The 22,192-nt window shown below is 35.2% G+C and overlaps 2 protein-coding genes across 3 annotated transcripts in view; both read left to right on the plus strand.

Annotated features, from left to right (window-relative positions):
- The window catches only part of LOC130612663 (cytosolic non-specific dipeptidase-like), a 72,289-nt gene extending 60,749 nt beyond the window's left edge, over positions 1-11,540 (plus strand). The window contains exons 2-14 of one of the 2 annotated variants that reach the window (XM_057434015.1): positions 3,334-3,393; positions 4,370-4,388; positions 4,621-4,725; positions 6,328-6,663; positions 6,801-6,881; positions 7,233-7,306; positions 7,381-7,455; positions 8,004-8,257; positions 8,428-8,480; positions 8,556-8,674; positions 9,906-9,991; positions 10,507-10,673; positions 11,167-11,540. In XM_057434015.1, coding sequence (XP_057289998.1) covers positions 3,359-3,393; positions 4,370-4,388; positions 4,621-4,725; positions 6,328-6,663; positions 6,801-6,881; positions 7,233-7,306; positions 7,381-7,455; positions 8,004-8,257; positions 8,428-8,480; positions 8,556-8,674; positions 9,906-9,991; positions 10,507-10,673; positions 11,167-11,220 — 1,458 coding nt within the window. In that variant the 5' untranslated portion in view covers positions 3,334-3,358 and the 3' untranslated portion in view covers positions 11,221-11,540. Of the gene's footprint in view, positions 1-3,116; positions 3,394-4,369; positions 4,389-4,620; positions 4,726-6,327; positions 6,664-6,800; positions 6,882-7,232; positions 7,307-7,380; positions 7,456-8,003; positions 8,258-8,427; positions 8,481-8,555; positions 8,675-9,905; positions 9,992-10,506; positions 10,674-11,166 lie in introns of those variants that run through there. The other variant, XM_057434014.1, reaches the window with a different exon arrangement.
- A 693-nt stretch (positions 11,541-12,233) lies between these two features.
- On the plus strand, positions 12,234-16,108 carry LOC130612678 (uncharacterized). The gene is made up of 6 exons (XM_057434032.1): positions 12,234-12,668; positions 13,211-13,306; positions 14,246-14,275; positions 14,586-14,609; positions 15,049-15,265; positions 15,838-16,108. The coding sequence occupies exons 1-6, from the start codon at positions 12,599-12,601 to the stop codon at positions 16,040-16,042; spliced, it is 642 nt and encodes a 213-aa protein (XP_057290015.1). The 5' UTR covers positions 12,234-12,598; the 3' UTR covers positions 16,043-16,108.
- Positions 16,109-22,192: the final 6,084 nt, after the last annotated feature.

Raw genomic sequence — 22,192 nt, forward strand, 5'->3', positions numbered from 1 at the left:
CAATATGGGCAATGAATGTTACCATAGTCCTACCTAACCCCAGCCATGTAAGGGAAATGGGGGAATGGCAGACTGTGTACGCTGTGGAAGTTGGAGGGAGTACAGACATTAATTGGACCTGCTGGGGCTCAAAATGGGGATTAAACACCGCAGGACTCCCCAGCTAGTTATGTATATGCACATCTCATCTAGCCTAAGAACTCACATTGTGATTAAAAAAAACATCTGTGTTTTGATATTTTATGCTTATGCTTGCACCACATTTTTTTGCTGTGGAAACCAGGAAAACATATCTGCACAATAATTTTTTCACAAAACAATAAATAAAATTAAATAGTTAACCCTATTTGGTATGATCCTTTCTGACAGATTTAAACTTATATGACCTAATAGTATTTTAGAGTACTAGTCGTTAGCCTGTGGAAAAATTTACGGGTTCGCCTGTCCTTTTTATACTGCATTGCGTGTTTCTAGCTAGCACAGCTAAGCTATCATTTTGCGTGACAGACAGACGGACAGACATACGTATACGAGTATTATAATATAGATTTAAAACTCCCATTTGTGCTACCAAATTCTTTGAAAATTTTGCCCAACTTGACAACTGACGTTTTGCTGGGATCTAACCCACAACCTCTTGGGCATGATTTGAAAGCTCTACCAATAAAGCTACCAATCCCCAATACTGAAATCCAGGGGAAATGTCATTAGCTATACCTATCAAAATCAAGTTTGATAAAGTTCTTAGCAATATTTTTCCATTATATAGCTATATTTTAAAATTTGTGATTAGCTAGCTAAAATTAAACTCGTCAACCTAGCTATGGAATATTTGACTGATTTTTTAAATATTCCATTTTTATTGTTGGGGTTGTTGGGGGAGGGGGACTGTGTGCTGCCTTCACTCAAAAAACAATGGCAACTTATGGGGGAAATTTTGATGCCTTTTATTCAAGGAAAGATATGACAGGTGCTGAGCTTATAGCTAGACTTTACTTTGAAAGGTTTGGATATTTCAGAGCAAAATAAAAAGCCAGTTGTAATTAATAATCCAGTTATTTAGCTAGCTGCTTAGCTAGCCTGACACTATACAACATAGCTGGCTAAAACATAGGAGAAAAAGCAGCAAGTAGATAAAATATCTGCAAAATAATTCCATTATTTTGCTTTTTGTAAGAAACTACCTAGTACTGTAGGCTAGGTCATCCATCAAATTCGGCAGGAAAAAAACAAACCTTTTTGTTTGATGATAAGGAAAATTCTGAATCCAGGTCGTGATATAATTTCACAGACGCAAATAAAGCTTTCCCCTGATGTGACCTATTGCGTAGCCATGATCCCCTAATGTGAAAGAACTTATTTTTTTTGAAAATCAAGAAAAGGGCCGTCTGTTCACTTCCTTTCGAAACTCACATTTGAATTTCCATTCATTTTAAATGTTTTTAAGCACGCAAAAGAGAGGTAATAGTAGTGAAGAGAAACGCGACTGAAAATTATGTCAGATAATTTTTTATTACCAAGTACGTTTAGATCGTATCAACATCCGCCAATTTTAATTCGTTTACGGGAAATATACCTGCAAAATATTATTCAACTTATAGAACAGTTGCGAATGTTTAGAAAGTGTTTGACAGGCAAAAAAAGAAGGATCACATAATATTTTAATTTGTAGATTTTAAGGAACAGATCGAAAAGAAATTCCAATTGAATTATAAGCCCATTCACCGTAGTCGTTGCGTTCGTATGCAGTTCACCTGCACAAAACAAAATAATAACAAGGTTTTGCCATAATCAAACGCCTTTTAACCAATCAGACTGCTTGATTTAATTATTATCGCTTATTTGTGCGCTCACCCAAGTTAGATATTGCTAAGAAAATTATCATTTTTTTTTTCTTATCAACTTTGTTTTCATTCTAAAATTTCAATCTTCCTTTCTAAATTGTAATTTGAAATCTTATTGGTTGATTGAATTCTCTTCGCCGTCGTAGCGACCGATGTGGGGTGCAGGAGAGAAAATGATGTAGTAAGCTAAAAATAGATATTGCGCATGTGCTGATAAGATAGGATGTTCACCTTCGTGCAACTATTAAGGGGAATCAGAAAGATATTTTTCAGCTACCTTATAAGTTAATTATATACTTCGGGTGGATTAAGTTTCGCAGTTTTTGCAGTGTTTGAAAAATTCACGAAATTATGTCAACGCTAAATATTTGAAGTAAGGGCTGTCTGCGAAATTAAATCCCTGCGTAATATTGAAATTTTGATCGTTTGCAGAAAATTAAATCCCTGGGAAATATCAATGTTCGATTGTCCGCGAAATCTAATTAACAAATAAACCTTTTCTGTCTCTTTCTTGTTCATTGGAATGACAAGTGTAGTGGAAAAGGTGCTAGGAAACAAAATTGGATATAAAATGAAGTATTTTTCTTGCAATTTTCTTGACTTTCATGTCACATAAAGTGTTAATTAGAGCTAACAATGTATGTTAATTTGACTCCAAAAATCAACGACAAAATCTCTGTTTTGTTCTGTCCACATCTGTTTTGCCCCAGCACAAAAAATGATCCGAATGTAAACTATCTTAAGAATACGGCAACTTTTAGGATTCTGGACATGAACTAGATAGATATAACGAAGTTGTCAACGGCTGTGACATTATCTTTTAAATGTTGTTTTGTAGACTTTTTTAGCCGAATTTCTGTGCAATAATGAATGAAAGACAGGCTGAATTTAGAAATTTCCGTTTGATAACATCCTTTAAATACGATAGGCAACAAAACTCAAAGGGACTACAATTTCTCGAATTCTTGCCAGTTCGGGTGTAATATAAACAAACGCGCAATTCAGCGCGAATCCAAACAAACGTGATGCTTTTTCAGAGACATTGACGGCCTGGCCTGGATTTAGAATACAAAGAATATGACAAAACTTTAAAACCTTTTAAGTATATTTACGCCGTGAAGCAGATTCAACTGTGAAAATATTTGATTTTCACAGATGACATAAACATTTTTTGACAGAAAAATTGATGCAAAATTACACACAACTGTTTGCTTTTGCGCCTTTGTGCCTTAAGGCTAAATAAGAAAATAAATAATGCTAGGTAGTTCCTCATACCTGGTTTAGGAGGCTACCTACTGTTCCATTCTCTTTCAGTCTTTGCTATATTGTACACGGAACTATCGGTACCTTTCATACTGTGATAATTGTTAATAAAGTAAAGAGAAGCAGATATAATATCTTATCTGTCTATTATATATACAACAATATACTAGCTATTAGCCACATCATTATTTTAACTTCAGCTATACTATTTTTTTTTAACTTGCTTGCAAGATATTACTTTAACATTGACCATGGCTAATGAAGATCCTATGGAAAAGCTTTTCAAGTGAGTATTTCTTAATTTTTAAAGCTTTCTGTTCTTTGACATTTTTCTACCTTGAGACAATTTACCTGAATATATTAACTGACTATGGCATATGTCATATGCCTATTTTAAACAGAAATGTTTAATAATATATATTCTGTATGATTCACTCACAACACAGGTATTCTATATTCTATATTGATGTGCTGTGTAAAAAAAGAAAAGATTTATACATAATATATATGTTGCTTCTAACCTAATCTAGCACCAACTTTAAAGTTTCATGGGTGTTTACAAATAAAAATATTAATAAGTTAAAAATTTAGAATAATTTTTTAATAAATTTTAAAATAACTTTTTTATGTTTTTTATGTTTGCAAAACACTGTACTACTCTAGGGTTCCAATAAGCAGCTTATGATTCACAATTTGTGTACTTGAACTTTTTTGCTTTTTTGCACATCACTTTATAAAAGAGTGATGTGCAATATCCTTGTCACATAAAATTATTACCTTATCAAACAAGTTCTGTTTGACCCATTTACATGAATTATCAAATATGCTTCTATTTTGAACTTCTACTTGTGCCAATGTCTCTAATATAAATTATATTACATTCAATTAAAATATCAAAGAACATAAATGTTATGTTAAACTTGTCGTCTAAGGGACTACCTTCAGTGAGCTGCCAATTAGGAAGTATTTTGATAAGGCTACAGCAAAAAGTTTATTTAAAATTTCTTTGTAGTGAGAAAGTCTGAAGTATTGGTTTTAACAATACAAGCCTGCAGGGAACTTATATATATCATCATTCTTAGTTTAACATCAGATGCACATTCTAGCATGGGTTGAATAACCATTGAATCTGATGCCCACTGGGTTAGTTCAAACTCAAGTTCCTCTGCGTCAAGTCTGTGTACCTCCTTCAACCCTTTCTTGATAATTCTGTTCCATGCACAATCAAATAATCATCAATTTTTATTTTGATATTTTTTTAGATATATTGATGATCATAAGGTGAGCTTGCCTATTTTATTTTTCTTACAAGTAACAAATTGACTTAATCATGCACACAAAACTGCGGTTTGCAGAAATGATAAATCTTGTAACATATATAGTCATATTTTGTATTTTAATATTTTTGAATTACAGTGAAATAGTGCTTTGATAGATTGATTTAAAACTTGGCGCAACTGCCTTGTTTTTTGTTATGAATGCAAAATTATAATAGTCTGGAATGTTATTATAGGAAGAGTATGTTGAAAACCTTCGAAAATGGTGTGCAATAAAAAGTGTTTCTGGCTGGCCAGATAGTAGGGAAGATGTTGTTAAAATGGTTGACCAAGCTAAGCTGGTAAGCTAATCAAACTGCTTTGATGAAAGAAATTACTTTCATATAACATTGTTATTTGAACAAGCTCTGTTAAAATTAACAGAGCTTGTTAAAATTTATTTCATAACGAAAGTAACACTTACTTGGTATTTTACCAATAAAAAGATAACAACAAAAACATTACAACATTAAATGTCTCCAACATCGGAATCCATTGATTCATTATTGTCGTCCAAATCGTGATCGGCTGAATCAGAAATTTCGGACTCCGAATTTGTATAGATGAAAATCGACTCTTTTGTTCACCATGTAGATGATATTTCTGGTGCAACTTTTCTTTTTCTGCTCTTCTTGCTCATGTAAATATCTAGCACTCTTTTAATTATTTCGCACATGGCACATGGTTTGCATGTTATAAAAAGAAGAAAGAAATTGACAGTTGTTTTTTCTTTTTAATAGTTTAAACTAATAAGTTTAACAGGTTGCTGCATGTATCCATTTTATTTTTTGTTATCCCGAAAGTAAGAGCACATACTGCACAACTTTATTTATTACAACAATTTTTTAAATATAATATTTTCGCAATATGTATTTGCTGTTGGTCTATCATAATTCTAAATGCAAATAATCTAATAATTCTAAGATCTATTTTCGTGCTCCACTGTGCTTGATTTTTTTACTAAGCAACCTCAAACGATCGCAGTTTTGTTACTGATGGTCACTTTCTTCACCACGAACAGAAAAATATCACTTATGAAAAACAATATTTAAAAATATAATTTTTAACTCAGAATATTTCAAGAGAAAATAAAATGATTAACTCAGGCGTGCTTTCTTCTTCTTTTGCTCGTCTACGATAAAAATGAACACTTTAGAAATGTGATATTTCACACGTCTAAAGTAAACCAGGCATGCGCGTGCGATTACACGCCTTATATGACAAAGCCTGCTTAGTGATTATAATTCTCGCACTTTGTGCAGGAAACTGCGGTTTGATTCCCCTAGGTCGCAATTCAATAGGGGCGGGTTAACCCAAGCCATGTAAGGGAAATTGAGGCAATGGCACACTGTGTGGCCGTTGGATGTTGCAGGAAGTTGTCTAGTAGAGCTTAGACCCTAATTGCGTTTGCGTAGCTCAAAATGAGCATGAAATACTCTATATAGGACTCCTCATGTAAGCCATGGCTAGCCATGCATAATATGCACATCTATCTATCTTAAATGTTTTATCGATTTTTTTGAAATAGGAAATGTTTTGTTCAGTGGGGAGCATCTACAAATATTTTTTAGAGAAGAGGCATGAACATTCACATTGTAAATTTTTTTTTATACAGTGCAGCCTGACAACTGCATCGTCTCAAGTGTATATTTTGTAAAATAAATTTTTTCGATTTGTGAAAGGTTGTACAAATCGAAGGTATCGAGGTCATGCTGTAAGGTTAAAATTTCATTTCATGGTTTTTTACAGCGCCTTACAGTGTGAATCCTCTTTAACTGAATTTCATATCAATGTTTCCAATGCAAGTAATTTTTTAAAAAAACTTTTTTTGTACGAATTTGCAAAGGTCTTTTAACTCGGAGATTCTCAGTTATAGGACACAAATATTGTTTTCATTCATTTAGGAATTAGAAGCACTTGGTGCTACTATTGAGAAATGTGATAATCCTCTTGGAAAAGAAACAACACCTGATGGTAAAGAGATTCCTTTGCCTCCCATTCTTCTTGGACATTTGGGTGCAGACCCCAAAAAGAAAACTGTGTTAGTTTATGGACATTTGGATGTCCAGCCTGCACTCAAAAGTGATGGATGGAGTACAGATGATCCCTTTGTTATGGAGGACGATGGTGTGAAACTTACTGCACGTGGTTCAACAGATGACAAAGGTCCTGTGTTGTGCTGGCTTAAAGTGATTGAAGCTTATCAAGCTTTAAAGATTGACATTCCTGTCAACATTAAAGTAAACCTTTTACTAATTGTTCTATAAATACATTGCAGTGCATATCTACAATACTGTTTTTGTCTTCAGTATATAAAAAAGCATGTATTGGTTATTAAAATAATGCTTGTTTCTATTGCTAATTTTGTTTTTTATAGTTCTGCATTGAAGCCATGGAAGAATCTGGCAGTGTTGGTTTAGATGAATTAATTGAACTTAGAAAAGATACATTTTTTAAGGTAGGTGATCAATTTCTTATAATTTTTTGAAGATTAATTTTAAGGTGAAACATAAGGATTTTCTTAAGTAAGATATTTTATTGTAATATCAGTTTCAATTCATTAGCAAAAAGTTTTTGTTTTCAAAAGTTAAAGAAACTTGATTACATATAGTACACTTCTTCAGTTTGTCTTTCACAGTCTGCCGACTCCTCTAGAAAATAAATATATACTGTACCTATCGCATTAAACGAAACTGAATCCACTGAAATCCTATTAAAAAATAAATCACAAAAAGGTAGTCCAGAACTGAATTTCTAATGTATTTTGTTTTCGTTTTCTGATTTATATTTTTAACTCTCTCTCTTACAGGGTGTAAATTGTGCATGTATATCTGATAATTATTGGTTAGGCAAAGATAAACCATGTATTACATATGGTTTAAGGTACTTTCTTGCATCTATTTATTTTTACTTTATTCTATTTATTCTTACTGCTAATGTTTTTAATCTGTGTTTAGAGGAGTTGCTTATTACTTTGTTGAAATGGAATGTGCTAAGGCAGATTTACATTCAGGTGTATTTGGTGGAACTGTGTAAGTATTAATTTATTGTACATTAGCTTTATAATATTCACTTTAACTGCATATTAATCAGCACATGATGGCATGAATTTTTCTGATGTTTGAATACCTCACATGATTTGCCATTTTTGACCTAAATCCTGAAAGTCAGGCCCTACGAACATTTTTGAAAAGGCTTTTATTCCCTTAAAGAAAAGGTAAAAAAGAATATTCACGATAGTAAAGAAAGTTCCATTATATATCAATTTTATCCTTATTGTTCCTTTATATAACAATTTTTTTTCAAGGTTTTGTGTACTAATCATCAGACAACTCATGAATTAGTTTAAAATCATGTGGTTTTTATCGTTGGTGACATTTTTTGGTAACTTTCTGCAGTACACTACCTCTTTAAACCAATAATTATCAATACCTATGCATATTGCAAAAGTTAACTCTCACACAAAATCATTAATTGAGTGGAAATTATTTCTCGCAAAAAAATATTAGCAATTTTCTCAACTTGCAAAAATTACTTTCTTTAAAGTAATTGTTATTTTATTATTTTAAAATCATTTTAGTCACGAGGCAATGATTGATTTGGTTCATTTGTTCAGCAAGCTTGTCGATCAAAAGGGTACCATTCTCATCACAGGTGTCAACGAATTAGTCAAACCCCTTACTGAAGAAGAAGACAAACTGTATGATCCTATAACATTTGATCCAAAGGAATATGCTGACGATATTGGCACTGACAAATTACTTCATTCTGGTCCCAATGAAAAGAAAGACACGTTGCAACATCGTTGGAGATACCCATCACTTTCCATCCATGGTGCAAATTTAATTATTTTAGATTTACTTTTATTAATAAGTCTAATATTTAGAAAGTAATTTTATCCGCGTGGCTGTGCAATCAGTCTTTCAATGATGTTGTGATGTTTACGGAGTTTAGAATAGCCTGGATTTCTATGGTGACCAATCTTGCTTCTTTTTGTGTTCTAGGTTTCCAGGGTGCTTTTGACGGTGAGGGTTCTAAAACTGTAATTCCAAAAAAGGTAAAAAATATTTCTGTTAAACTCGTATATCGTGATTGTTTGATTGGCTCTTTGCTAGAATTTTCTTGATAATAGGTTACTGGGAAATTCTCCATTCGTCTTGTTCCTGACCAAGAACCCGAAGTTGTTGACAAACTGGTGATTGATTATTGCAAGAAAGTTCATGCTGATAGTGGATCTGGCTCAAAAATAAAGTAAGATTTTCACAGTATTTTTATCAACAATTTAATGTTGAAATCGGTTAATAAGATGGCATTATTTGTTAGTCATGAAGAATAGATAACTTGGCATTATTTAATACTATTCGATAAGGCCCGTGGAAAAATCCACTTAGGCAGAAGAACAATAGGAAAGATCTGTCATTTAAATTTTGATGACATCAGCAAATATTTCAGTATATTGAATACTGCCCTTTACCAAAAAAATTAAACTAAAAATGCAAAAAACATAGCTTCCAAAAAAGCTCTTAAAATCTTACACAATTTGTCAAATGTCAAATCGCATGAAATTTTCCCAAGAAAATCTCACACAAAATATATAAAACACAACAGCTAGCTAGAAACACACGTAGTAAAATATACTTAAACTGAGGAGATTTAGCTAGGTCTATATCTAGCTGTTTATGCTTAATAAAACACATATAAAGAGAAAAAATAGTAATGTAAAAATGATAACATTACAGTAAGTTCAACAAACCAGCTAACAGCTTTATGTAGCATTTTAAATTTCAGGAAAAATTCATTAGTTACGCACCAGGGAACACATTAATGCAAAAAAATGTAAACAAATATGCCAGCTAGATTTTTTATAAAAAATGCGGTAAAATATAACACTTAAAGAATGTGAGCTTTTAGGTGACTTTTTCCTGCGAAATCCGAGTTTTTGAAAACTTAAAGTATGCTAAAAAGTAACACGTAGTAGTAGCGACATAAAAACTGAAAGTCTATAAATATCAAAGTTCTTACTATTTGTAAATTCAAATCCACTTTAAACTGTAGCCTTTATTTTCTACTTTTAACTTTACTTTACCACTTCTAGCTCCCCTCTTCCGAAGTAAATTATCGTAGCTTCCAAATTCACTTTTCTACTTTTAATTCTTCACTTAGACTTTTTTCCTTTCTCAAAAATAACTTTTCTTACTTTTTGCACTTTTTCAAGCTGATGGTATTGTCCTTTTTTTGTGTCGAGGTTAACTATTTTCCGAAAGTTAGCCGTTAAATTAATTTCAGCAAATCAAGTTGCGTCATTTTGATCACGTGTTGTAAACAAACAAACAAAACTCGCGACAAAGAAAACATACTTTTTTTTTCGGCAACTTTAAAGAAACTTTCGGCGACTTCAAAAGAAAGTGAACACATTCACTATGACCGTCACAAACATTTCGTATTATGATATAAGATGTATTTTTATTTCTGTTAATTTTAGTGTCCTTCCAACACATGGTGGTAAACCTTGGCTCAGTGATTTTAAACACCCACACTACGATGCTGGTGTAAAAGCAGTGACAAAAGGTATAAAAACTTTGTTTTATTTTCGATTTACAACTCAAATTGTTAATCAACGTCATTTAGGTAATCCATTCTCTAAGTGACACATTGTCTCTAAGTGACACATTGTCTCTAAGTGACACGTTGTCTCCAAATGACACGTTGTCTCCAAATGACACATTGTCAAATGTGTTGTCATAACTTTATATGCATTTTAACTTGGCAATTCGCAACAGTAAAGATTTCCCACACTGGACAAAGTTTATTGGCTCTTCTGTGCAGACATTGGCCTAAGCAGGTCTAAAAAAATACCTGCTTTTGGTATTTCAGATATGTTGGTAATTTGATTGGTTATTAAATCAGTTAGATTGTTTTATTAAGAAACTTATTGAGACTCAAAACCTTTTCATTAACTCTATGTACGTACCAACAAAAAACATTCGTAGATGTGTTTTTTTACAACTAATATTAGTTCATCCTATTTTTTGTTTACTTCTGTCAAGCTTTTTGGTTGTACTTTATTTTAAAATTTCTACTAGTTTTTAAAAAAGCTCCAGACATGACTCGTGAAGGTGGAAGTATCCCTGTTACACTCTCCATCCAGGACGCTATTAAAAATAGTGTCATGTTGCTCCCCATTGGTTCCAGTGATGATGGTGCGCACTCTCAAAACGAGAAAATCAACAGATGGAATTTCTTTGAAGGGGTAAGTATATACAGTAACTATAAGAATACACGATGTTTGAAGGAAAAAATAAATGGGCCAATAATTTGTATATACCTTAATGGAATAAGATTTCGCGACTTTTTATTCTTTTCGCGAAATCCTTTAATTGACACTATCGCCTTTTACAAAAATCTGTTCTCGCAAATTTTTGTCAATTTCACTATTTGCGAAATTAAATTATCACGAAAATTTATTCCACTAAGGTAGTGTAAAATTTTGGAAATTGGGTTAATTTCCCAATAAGTTACTGTACAGGTTTTATTCAAATGTAAAATGCTAGAAAATTTCGGTGTTTAATTGACATTTCTCAGTTTTGTTTAACATGTGCAGTTTGTCATTCCATATGAAATCTGTGGACACACAGACAGAATACGGCTATTTTTAAGGAGATATCCAATTACCAAAGAACATTACCATTTGGAATTTAGCAGCCTTTGTTTTAAACATTGTTTTAATGTTTACTTTCTTTTAGATCAAAGTCCTCGGGGCTTATCTTGATGAAGTTTCCAAACACACTGATTTGTAATGAACAAAATACGATGCAAAAAACAAACTGAAGAAAGAAAAGAATGTTTTGTTGTTGTTAGAAAATCATATCAAAAAATATATATACAAAAAAAATATATACAAAAAAATATATACAAAAAAATAATTATTTAGGACGCTTTTATAAATTTTAGGTAGAACTAGATATATAATAAAAATTATGTTCACGTAATAATTTCTTCTCACAGTTTTTTAACGTTTTAAAATTTATGTGGGAAGGAACTATTACTTGATAAGTAGGGTAATGATTGTACAATCTTCTAGTTTTTTTCTAACCAAATACGAATAAAATTCCAAATATGTTATTGCTTTGTGCTTTAGTAATTCTCACAAGAGATCCACTCCTAAAACATCCAAATTTCTTTCCACATGTACACATGTAAAATTAAAGAATTTTGCGTCGTCACTCCTTGTATAAAAAATTCATAGTTTGAGTTCAAGGTTTTAAGTTTCGCCATCTTAGGTCACAAAATATCTTATGTTTTTTTTTTGAGGTCTTGACTACCTTTGAATCAGGTAGGTTTTGCTATTTAAAGTTCTCATGTTTTTTTCCAGTGTTAGTGAAATTTCGACATTATTATATATGCTTCTTTCAAACTCCTCGGAAGTACACGGAGTTATTTTTAACTAATCTCACTTCGAAGCGAAGTGATACTGGGTAAGAGTAATATACCAGTCGCCAGTCATTGTGTTTTTTATATGAAATAATTTAAGAACGGTCCAATAAGAAAGGACTGGAATAGTGGTGGTAATTTCTACAATGCTCTTGCTGATCATGTTCTTAAAAGAAGAGAACCATGCGCAAGATGTTTCTGTTTCATTCTGAACTGCGTTGGGAGTTAGCAGGGCGTATTAAATTTAGCACCCTCAAATCGTGTCTGAAGATTGATTAACGAATAGAGATAAAAAGTTGATTCTGAGAATGTTCGGAGTTCGATAGAAAAATACATTTTTTTACGACTTTTCATGGAAAACTACCGTATAATTCAAGTTGAATAAGAGGTGTTATCGTAGCATTGCGTCATCAGTTGAAGCAGACAGACATTTTTTTTCCACTTTGATGGTAAATTAAAACAGATTTTATTTGTTACAAGACCATCTTCAGTCACAGTCCTGTTGATCATTTTGACCTTAAAGTTGGGCGGTTTTGAAAGAAGAGCCTTGGGATCGAATGTGGTTGAGTAAACGTTTTCTTTGCTAAGACTAACAAAAAATGTTAACATAAACTGGTAAAAAATTCAGCTTGCAAAGAGCTTCTCACATCTGGATTTGATTCAATTAAAACTTAGTCAAATATACACAGCTGATGTCAACATGGAAGGGTTAAAAATATTTTGCCTAAATTACTTTTTCAGTTTATGCATTTACTAGTTCACAAGATGAGGTGTATAATTTTGTTAACTGTGGTTGCTGTAGCGCTCGGACAAGGTAGGCTAGTATGATTCGACAAATAATAGTTGGCCAAAATGTAATCCGGTTGTAATACGATATTAAACTATTGGTGAATTACTTCGGATGTGGATTTTTATACAGTGAAAATTCCGTAAACACGATCACTTTCAGTACGAAAAGATTTGATCTAAAAAGAATTGATTTTGATATAGTTATTCTTTCTTTCTTTTCATTGTGTAACATTGGAAATATTATTTGACTTGACTGATCCAGGAAGATAAAAAGAGAAAGGTCCTATCCTCCTACGACAGATAAAGGCTCTCACTATATCAAGAAAAGGAGATTTTCTAAATAAACATGCAGCTGTAAAACTCATAGGCCTAAGACTCATTGTTTGGCGTTTGTACAGGCGTTTTAAAAACGGTTATGACGCACATTTAGTAGTCCACAAAAGCAAACAAAGAAAAGAATAGCAGAGCAACCTCTTTTTTTTCAGGGTTATGACCCATCCCAATTCCAAGTGTTATCAAATTCGTTTCCCGCTCCGCGTTTATTGGTAAAATCGTATATTCTTTTAGTGTGCCAAGATAAAAATCCACGATATTGTTATCGAAAGAGTTATTGCAGCCGAAATTATATGAAAATCTACTGTGCAAAGTTTTGTGGCTTCTGTGGTAAGTTTGTTAAACATGTCACATCTGAATTAAGAATGCTGTCTCCACGACAATCTTGTCCTCAAGGCTTTTTCTTTTCCTCACAATCTCTGACAACGAGAAGAAGTATGTTCGAGATTGTCAAAACAGACAAAAGCCCTGGGGACGAGATTGCTCTGTACAATTATGAAATGAACAAGCGGTGATCAAATTTTGAGGTACATTTTTACGAGACAGAATATTTCATACAGATCGGTAAAATCAAAAATTCTGATTGGTTGGTACAAACGATGTAGAAATCGCTCAACTTTTGAAGAGTGGAATCTCTGCTGACCAATTCAAATTTTTTAATCAATACTTGTGTATACCTTATAGAATCAATCACTTCTTCAATTTTTTTGTCAATTATTCTTATCAAGGTTTATGTACTTACGTAATTCATGCTCTTCGTGTTTTGAAGATATATATGAGGACTTCGTGAGCCCGTTCTTCCTCCTCCCATTCCTCCGAACTTGATTGCCCTCTAAATCTTTAGGCCTCAAGGTTAAGGTGCAGTTTCTATTTCACAAAATAGTTTCTTATACTTTCTGTGAACCAAGAAAATAAAATGATATTTCATAATGATTGCGCGAAAATACTACGCCGCGATAACCTCGTCCCCAGAGCTTTTTCTCGCTCTTTACCATTATGCACTTTAAGAAACCAAAAAAAGTTCTCGGAATGAAGTTGTCTGCCACTTTTCCTATCGAGCTCTCTTAAATTAAAACCTGATGGCAATTTTGCAATTTTGCATTTCCAAAAGTGACACACATTCAATAGCCATCCCTTTTAGAAAAGCTAACATCTTTTGGAGGGCGTAAAAAAGGGCAGTATTGCGCCCTACGTTCAATCATTAACTAAGCACAACAACAAACCTAAACTTTAAAAAAATGATAACAAAGAAACTATCTTTCTTTATAGATGATAGTGGCACGGGAGGAACTGGCACAGGTACGTAGTTTTAGTTGATATGGCGTTTCATTTACATTGAATGGTATTTGTAACTTACGGTTTATTTCTTCACAACTTCAAAGACGAATATGTTCTAAGCGTTATGTTGTTAGGTAGTACGCCTTAAGAAGTGGGTAGGTAGGTCTCCACTTAAACAAATGTGGTCGATTTCATCGACGTCGATCGATTGGACCACATTCGTTTGAGTGGAAACCCGCTTAATAGGAGTCTCTTATGATTGATTTAAATGGCCTGCCCTAAATATTTTAGCATCAACTATTCGCCACTGTACATTTGTTTACATTTGTAGGAGGAGGTACACAAAATGTAAAAGGTAGGTCACGTGGTTATATTGTTTGGTTTTGTGTGAACACTTAATTGAGACTTAATGGATAACTCGAAACTTCCTAACTACATTTTTCTATCTTTTATGATATAACGTTTCAATTTTTCTATGTGTTGTGAGCATCCAGACACAGGTTGAAATATCCAGAAAACACCCCTCTCGCTGCTTTTTTATGCGAGCTCAATATTCGAGTTTATGCGAGAAAGCATACTTAGAAAAGGGTTTTCTTGCGAATGTTAACTTGATGTTTAGAACACAATTTCTTGTCTGTGACATCCTTAAAATAAATTAGGCAACCTCAAGAAAACGCCAATGCTAAAGTAAACGCCCGTTTAAATTAACGCCCAAATTCAAATATAAAAAGTACGGAAGTAGCTAAAGATTTAATAAACACCAAGGGCGCATTATTTATTTCTGTTTTACTTAGATGAATGTCTTAACGCCCATAATAACTACAGACGAAAGCATCGTGATACACCAGATCTAGTTTGGGATGCTCAACTAGCAAAAGGTGCTGAAGATTATGCCAAGGAACTTTTGAGGCGTGGTGGACTTAGCCACTCAAAGGGAAACTATGGGGAGAATCTTTACCAATCATATGGATATGGAAGTTCTGGTGCTTGCAAAGCAGCTTCCGATTCATGGTACGTTTTCCTCAACCTTAAAGAAACGAAAAAATCATTTCTATATTGCCAATGAAAATATTCGTTATTTGGATACACGTTTTTTTACCTATGTTATAATACCCGTATATGTCTGTGTGTCTGTCACGCAAAATGGTAACCGCAGTAACGAAACACATGAAATGCGGTAAAAAAGGACGGCAAACCGGGGGATTTATGTACGGACTATTGGAGCAATTTTGTTCTCAAAGACAAGATTTGTATTAAAATGAAGCTGGAGAGGTTACATTTAAATAACTGTTTTAGGCAACAGTCCCACTCGAATGTTATGCAAAGATCACCGTTTTTTATTTTGAAGTGTGTTTAGAACTAAATATAAAAGCAGCCTCAAAAAACTGACTTAGTTATTTTTTATAAAAAAAGTGGATAAGATGGAGTAAGAGAGCGTAGTAACGATAAAAAGTGTTCCATTTTAGTCTTCAGAGCTCATTAAGATAAAACCTCGAGGTTTATCTCAAAGAGCTCTGGGGGCGAAAATTATAGTGTTCGATTGTTTCGTATCATAAAATCTTTTTCTTTTATTTTTCGTTAAGGTATGACGAGATAAAGTTGTACGACTTCAACAAACCTGGATACAAAAAAGGGATCGGTCATTTTACCCAAATGGTTTGGAAATCATCCACCAAATTAGGTGTGGGAGTGGCGTCGAAGGGTAGAACAGTTGTTGTGGTGGCTAGATACACTCCGCAAGGAAACTTTTTAAGAAGATTCGAACAGAATGTCATGAGACTAAAATAAACGTCAAAGAAAATCACAAAAACCGCCTTGTAAAATTTTTAACTTAGAAATGAAAAATTTAAAGTAGCTGTTTCCTTTTTTCAAATATTTATCCAGCCTTATCCACCTATCACAAAGTGCAGTTGGCAATGCCTTTTCAAAATCACTAACTGTAAACCCTTAAGGAAAGATTAGGCAAAGTTGTTTGTCTCGTTTACTCAGCATAAATATAAGGAAAATATATGCTGGTAAATAGTTACAATGACATCCTCGTTCCCAGGGTTTGTTGCCTTGGGGACAAGGTTGCTACAATGAGCCACATATATATGTCAGACGAATCCAGTTCTAGTTGTTATTCTTTTGTTAAAAAAAATTTTCCTGACCGAGTTGGCTAAACCATTTCTCATCAATGTTAGATTTTGGGTATATAATTCCCCATGTGCATAGATTTTTTAATAATCTGAAAACTCGTGCCCAGGGCTACCTTTTTGATAATCTTAAAAGAGATTACCAGAAGGAGAATAAAAAGACCTGAAGCCGAGATTGTAGTCCAATTATTTAACCTGTTTTGATTTTTTCGATGGGAGAAGTGAATGAAAATCAACATAAATATGAGTTTGTTGTTTTTCGGCATTTAACAACTATAACTTGGTTATGCAAGCAGTGAATTTGACATATAACATTATTGTTATACCCTTTTTCCAATCACTTCCCTATGGTTTTTAATAGAAGAACTTTGGAAAATACACTCGTACAGAAAGATGAATACGGGGTGTTGATTTTCACATATATAAACACCACATTTCCATCTTAACTTGAAACCGTTCCAATTCCTTGCTACAGTGGAACCTACGATGGCCCTATGGCTCACTTCTCTTCTTAATAAAAACACTTCTCTTCTTAATAAAAACACTTCTCTTCTTAATAAAAACACTTCTCTTCTTAATAAAAACACTTCTCTTCTTAATAAAAACACTTCTCTTCTAAGTCAAAACACTTTTCTTCTTCGTCATTACACTTCTCTTCTTTTCTCTGAAATCTTCTCTTCCTTTCGAAACACTTCTCTTCCAAAGTGAGAAAAACTTCTCTTCCATGAACTCAAAAAATTCCCAGACCCAATTCCGGCCTGGAATATTGATTGAGCTAGATTGCATTTTTCATATATTAGGGAGACGAGAGTGAATAAATGACGTATCCATTTAAGGCATTCGTTTATCTTTTTTAATACGCACGTTTTCAAAAAAATACCAAAATTTTATGGCTCATATTTCTTTCAATTTAAAAACACTTCTCTTCTATATTTTGACACTTCTCCTCTGCACTTAACACTTCTCTTCACAAGTAATTTTAAAAATCTGGTCCGCAATTTTACACCCATAGTCTGTATAATTTTTTTTCACTTTTTGCAGGAGTATACTTGGCTAACGCCTGCTCAATTTACGAATATAAATATTATTATTAAAATTTTGTAGCAGGTCCCGAAGCATGTGCATGAATAAAATAATATCACGAATCAATTCAGATCAGTAGCTAAGTAATTAATTTTATTTATCCAGAGACACAATAAATGGCAAAATAGATGGCTCCCGAGAGTCTTCAAAAGCATGGTGGTGTCAACCAAGCAAAGCACATTTCCTTCCAAAAATATCAGGCTAGGATTTTAGATTAAAACTATACGTATTTTGTTAAGAACAATAAAGAAATAATGGCCAGCCTGGGGTGTCCTGTACCTTAATAGAGCTTTCGGACGAACGTTCTCGTGATGTAATACCAAAGAAAAAACATGTTCAATAAAGTTTAAAAAATCTTTTTAAAAGGGAAAAGAGAAATCAAATATGTTTAGTAATAATAATCGAAAAAAATGTATATCATATTAAAAAGAAGTCTAGAAGTTCTGTCTCCCACACGACACAGCAGGCAAGCCCTGCCCTCGGTTTTGTGAGAAAAGATGTTTTGCGAAGACTCTAACAATTGAGTCTCCTGTACAGCTTTGCTTTGCATTGAACTGTGCCTGTGACACATTTTTGAAGCATGTCACCGGCGACTTTGCGATATTCAACTTAATGATGCCCTGACCTTCATTTCGTAAATAGCACGTGTACAACTTACTTCCTAATCAGTTTATCTTAGGGTCAGAACTATTAACTTAAGAAGTACACCATCGGGAAGGTAGGAGAGATATGAGAAATGTTCCTTCTGGCGCAGACGTGTTTGCGTACAACAGTGACGTCACAAGAAATCCCCCATCATCCAAGACTTTGGGGAAAGTCCTTACCATGCCAAAGTCCCCACAAAGTGATGACGTCATCTGTAAAATAAAAGACTCCAAAATTTTCTAGCCCAATTTCCCATAATATTCTACGCGCATACAGGGGGAATTCCCTAATGATACTAATATTCATCAAAAATCCAGTGCATGCGCAGTAAAGACACGCCAGGTCGAGCAGAATGAAATCTTCTGACAAAACAAAAAATTCTATATAATAAAGAGAAATGAATTCATACACAGTCAAACAATTACGCGATATTGCAAAAACCCGTGGTTTAACCGGGTATTATAGGCTACGTGGACAAATTGGTTTCCTTATTGGAGAATGTATCACAGAAACCGGTCAAGCCTATAACATCGGAGGATATGGACGTCTTCGAGAGACAGGAGATGGCCAAGACCCGTCCAAACATCGGTGGTAAAAATCAGGGAATGGTACAACCGATTGCCCCCATCTGAGATTGACGTCTTGGAGAAACAGGAGCTGCCTAAAAATCGTTCCGTTGTAATGGATGGAATTAAGGGGTTTTATAACCGGCTTGTGAATATGCGACCCTTAAATGTACGGTGATGAATCTCTATAACGGGGCAACCAACACATGGCCTATGCTCCATATTGAGGCAGAAAAAGAGGCTGAGGAAGACTATCTATATGAACAGCCAGGGAAAGATTTTACGCAACATGCTCTCCATAGGAGGGGCCAACGTTGATGGGAATATTGGGATAGTGCGACCAAACTTGACAAACTTGGTTGGGTGGCAGGTAGAAGATATAGGGTCGGCAAAGGTACAGTTATCCTTGTGGATTATGCGGAAGAAGCATTCAAATATAGAGAAAGCTAACGATGAATACATTGAGGTGAAGAAGGTCTTTCATAGCAATATGGCCTCGGTATTCCAGGGTAGCAACGTAGATGACGTGCTCGGTAGGATGTTTGCCCAAATCAAAACAGGTGTGGAAAATCCGGCACTGCCCCGGAGTTTCTTTCCAATATCTAAAATCCTATACCTTGATGCAGATTTTCACAAATTGAGATTAACAAGAGGCTCATCGTATATTGAACTACCCAAATGGGTAGCCTCTAAAAAGGCAATTATTAACCCAAAAAATGAGGATGAGGAGTGTTTCAAGTGGGCCATTATAGCATCCCTACATCATGAGAAGATTGAAAAAGATCCACAAAGGATCAGCAAGCTGGACCACATGTGGGCCATTATAACTGGGAGGGTATAGAGTTTCCAACCACCACCAAGAGCATATACAAATTTGAGGCGAATAGCCCCGACATTGCGGTGAACGTCCTCTATATAGATGGAAAGAAGATCAATATCCTACGTCGATCGGTGCACAACGGGCGTACCAAGGTGGTGACTCTATTGCTTATCACCGATGACAAAAAGATCCACTATACGGCGGTCAAAAGTCTATCGAGGCTCCTGGGCAAGGAATGCAATGCACTTTTGCCTAAACTGCCTACAGGCTTTTCCCACGGTTGAATTAAGGGATAAGCACTATAGGTACTGCATCGATCATGAGGCTGTTAAAATTACGATGCCAAATGTGGCTGAAAAATAGCCATACTGTAGAGATGGACAGCAGCAATTCAAGGTACCCTTTGCCATATATGCAGACTTCGAGAGTCTGCTAGTCCCAGGTAGAAGATGCAAGGGATACCAAGACGAAAAGGCTGAGTAAGCACGTACCGTCCGGCTGGTGTACCTATCGTACCTTTGCTTATGGGGACGTATCCCTTAAAAGTCTATAAAGGTAAGGACTGCGTCACCCGCTTCGTGAACCACGTAGAGGATAAGGTGAAACGTCTCTATAATACCTACCCGCAGCAACCCATAACCAAACTAACAGAGGTCCTAGAAAGGGAACATGACGAGGCCACGCACTGCCATATCTACCTGAAACCCTTTGATAACTATGAGAATAACCGTAAAGTCAGGGATCACTGCCACTATACAGGTCTGTATAGAGGCGCAGTGCACGCAATATGCAACCTCAAATACAAGAAACCCGGCCATATTCTAGTGATCTTCCATAACCTTTCGGGGTATGATGCCCATCTTTTCATACGGGAATTAGGCGAGAAGTACGACACACAGGACATTGGGTGCATAGCCGAGAATACCGAAAAAATATAAGTTTCAATGTCAAAATCAAGGTACACTTTGGAGGTATGGGATATGGTGATGGTGAAAAGTAAAAGACCATGGAGATACGATTCATCGATAGTTGTCGATTTATGGCATCATCGCTAAAAAAATTGGCAAGCAGCCTCGGCGATGAACAGTGTAAAAATCTCTGTTGGTTTTTCAATGAGGATCACACGTTTAAGCTCATGCGCAGAAAGGGTGTCTATCCATATAAGTACATGGATAACTGGCTGCGATTTAAGGAGGTGGAGTTACCCCCAGGGAGCTGTTTTACAGCAGGCTAAACATGAAATGGATCAGCAATGAAGATTATCAATACGCTAAAAAGGTGTGGAATTGCATTCGCCCAGAGGGTGATGATGTTACCATGGAAGACTACCAGGATGTGTACTTGACAACAGACGTCCTGCTATTGGCCGACGTCTTCGAGACGTTTCGAGACGTCTGCTTGGACAAATACAGCCTTGATCCTGCCCATTTCTACTCCGCATCCGACTTGGCATGGAAGGCTGCACTCAAATTTACGGGGATTAAGTTAGAGCTTCTCACCGATCCCGATATGCTCCTGATGTTCGAGAAGGGTATAGAGGAGGCATAACCCAGGCCGTACACCGGTATGCCAAAGCTAACAATAAGTGCATAGGAGAGCAGTATAACCCGGATGAGGATTCCTCCTACCTGCAATCTCTGGATGCGAACAACCTGTATGGATGGGCGATAGGATAATAAGCATGGGTACATCTTAGAGGTAGATATTGATTACCCCAAGGAACATAACGAGCTACCGTTCCTACCCGAACGCACGATGGTCCATATGGTAGAGAAATTGGTACCGAACTTGGAAAACAAGCGGAAATATGTGGTACATATAAGGACATTAAATGAGGCTATAAAACATGGGCTTAAATTGAAGAGGGTACGCAGAGTGATCCGGTTCAATCAGAACCCTTGCTTAAAGGATACATCGATCACAACACGAGGTTGAGAACGGCTGCCAAAACGAGTTCGAGAAGGATTTTTACAAGCTAATGAACCTCTCGGTGTTTGGCAAGACCATGGAGAACATTAGAAACCATCGCAACATCCAGCTGGTTACCAACGAGGAGAAGTATACGAAACCAAATTTCAAGGGTGGAAGCAGGTTCAGCGAGCATCTGATAGGCGTTAAAATGGGCAATACCGAGGTCAAGATGAATAAGCTGGTGCATATAGGCCAGCCATCCTGGATATGTCAAAGCTAGTCATGTACGAGTTCCACTATGACTACATGCAGGACAAATATGGTTTCAAAATACAGCTCTGCTATATAGACCAGGACAGCTTCGTTTACCATATAAGGACACATGATTTCTAAGTTGATATAGCCAACGATGTTGAGAGACGCTTCGATACAAGTGCCTATAATCCTGATGATGGAAGGCCACTCACTATAGGGAAAAACAAGAAGGTCGTAGGCTTGATGAAGGACAAATTAGGTGGCGAAATCATGACCGAGTTCGTCACCTTAAGGGCCAAGCTATATGCTTACAAGAGCCTCACAAAAGACGGCGGTGATCGCAAAGCAAAGGGTGTGAAGCGATGTGTAACCAAAAAATCAATAACCTTCGATGGCTACAAGCGGTGTCTGGAGGACGGCGTTGACATCTACAAAAGCCAAGTGCTTATTCAAAGAAAGGGCCATAAGGTATATACCCAAGAGGTGAACAAGTTGGCACTTATCATGGCAGACGACAAACGTA

Source organism: Hydractinia symbiolongicarpus, chromosome 10, assembly GCF_029227915.1.
Source record: "Hydractinia symbiolongicarpus strain clone_291-10 chromosome 10, HSymV2.1, whole genome shotgun sequence".
Taxonomy (NCBI): Eukaryota; Metazoa; Cnidaria; class Hydrozoa; order Anthoathecata; family Hydractiniidae; genus Hydractinia; species Hydractinia symbiolongicarpus.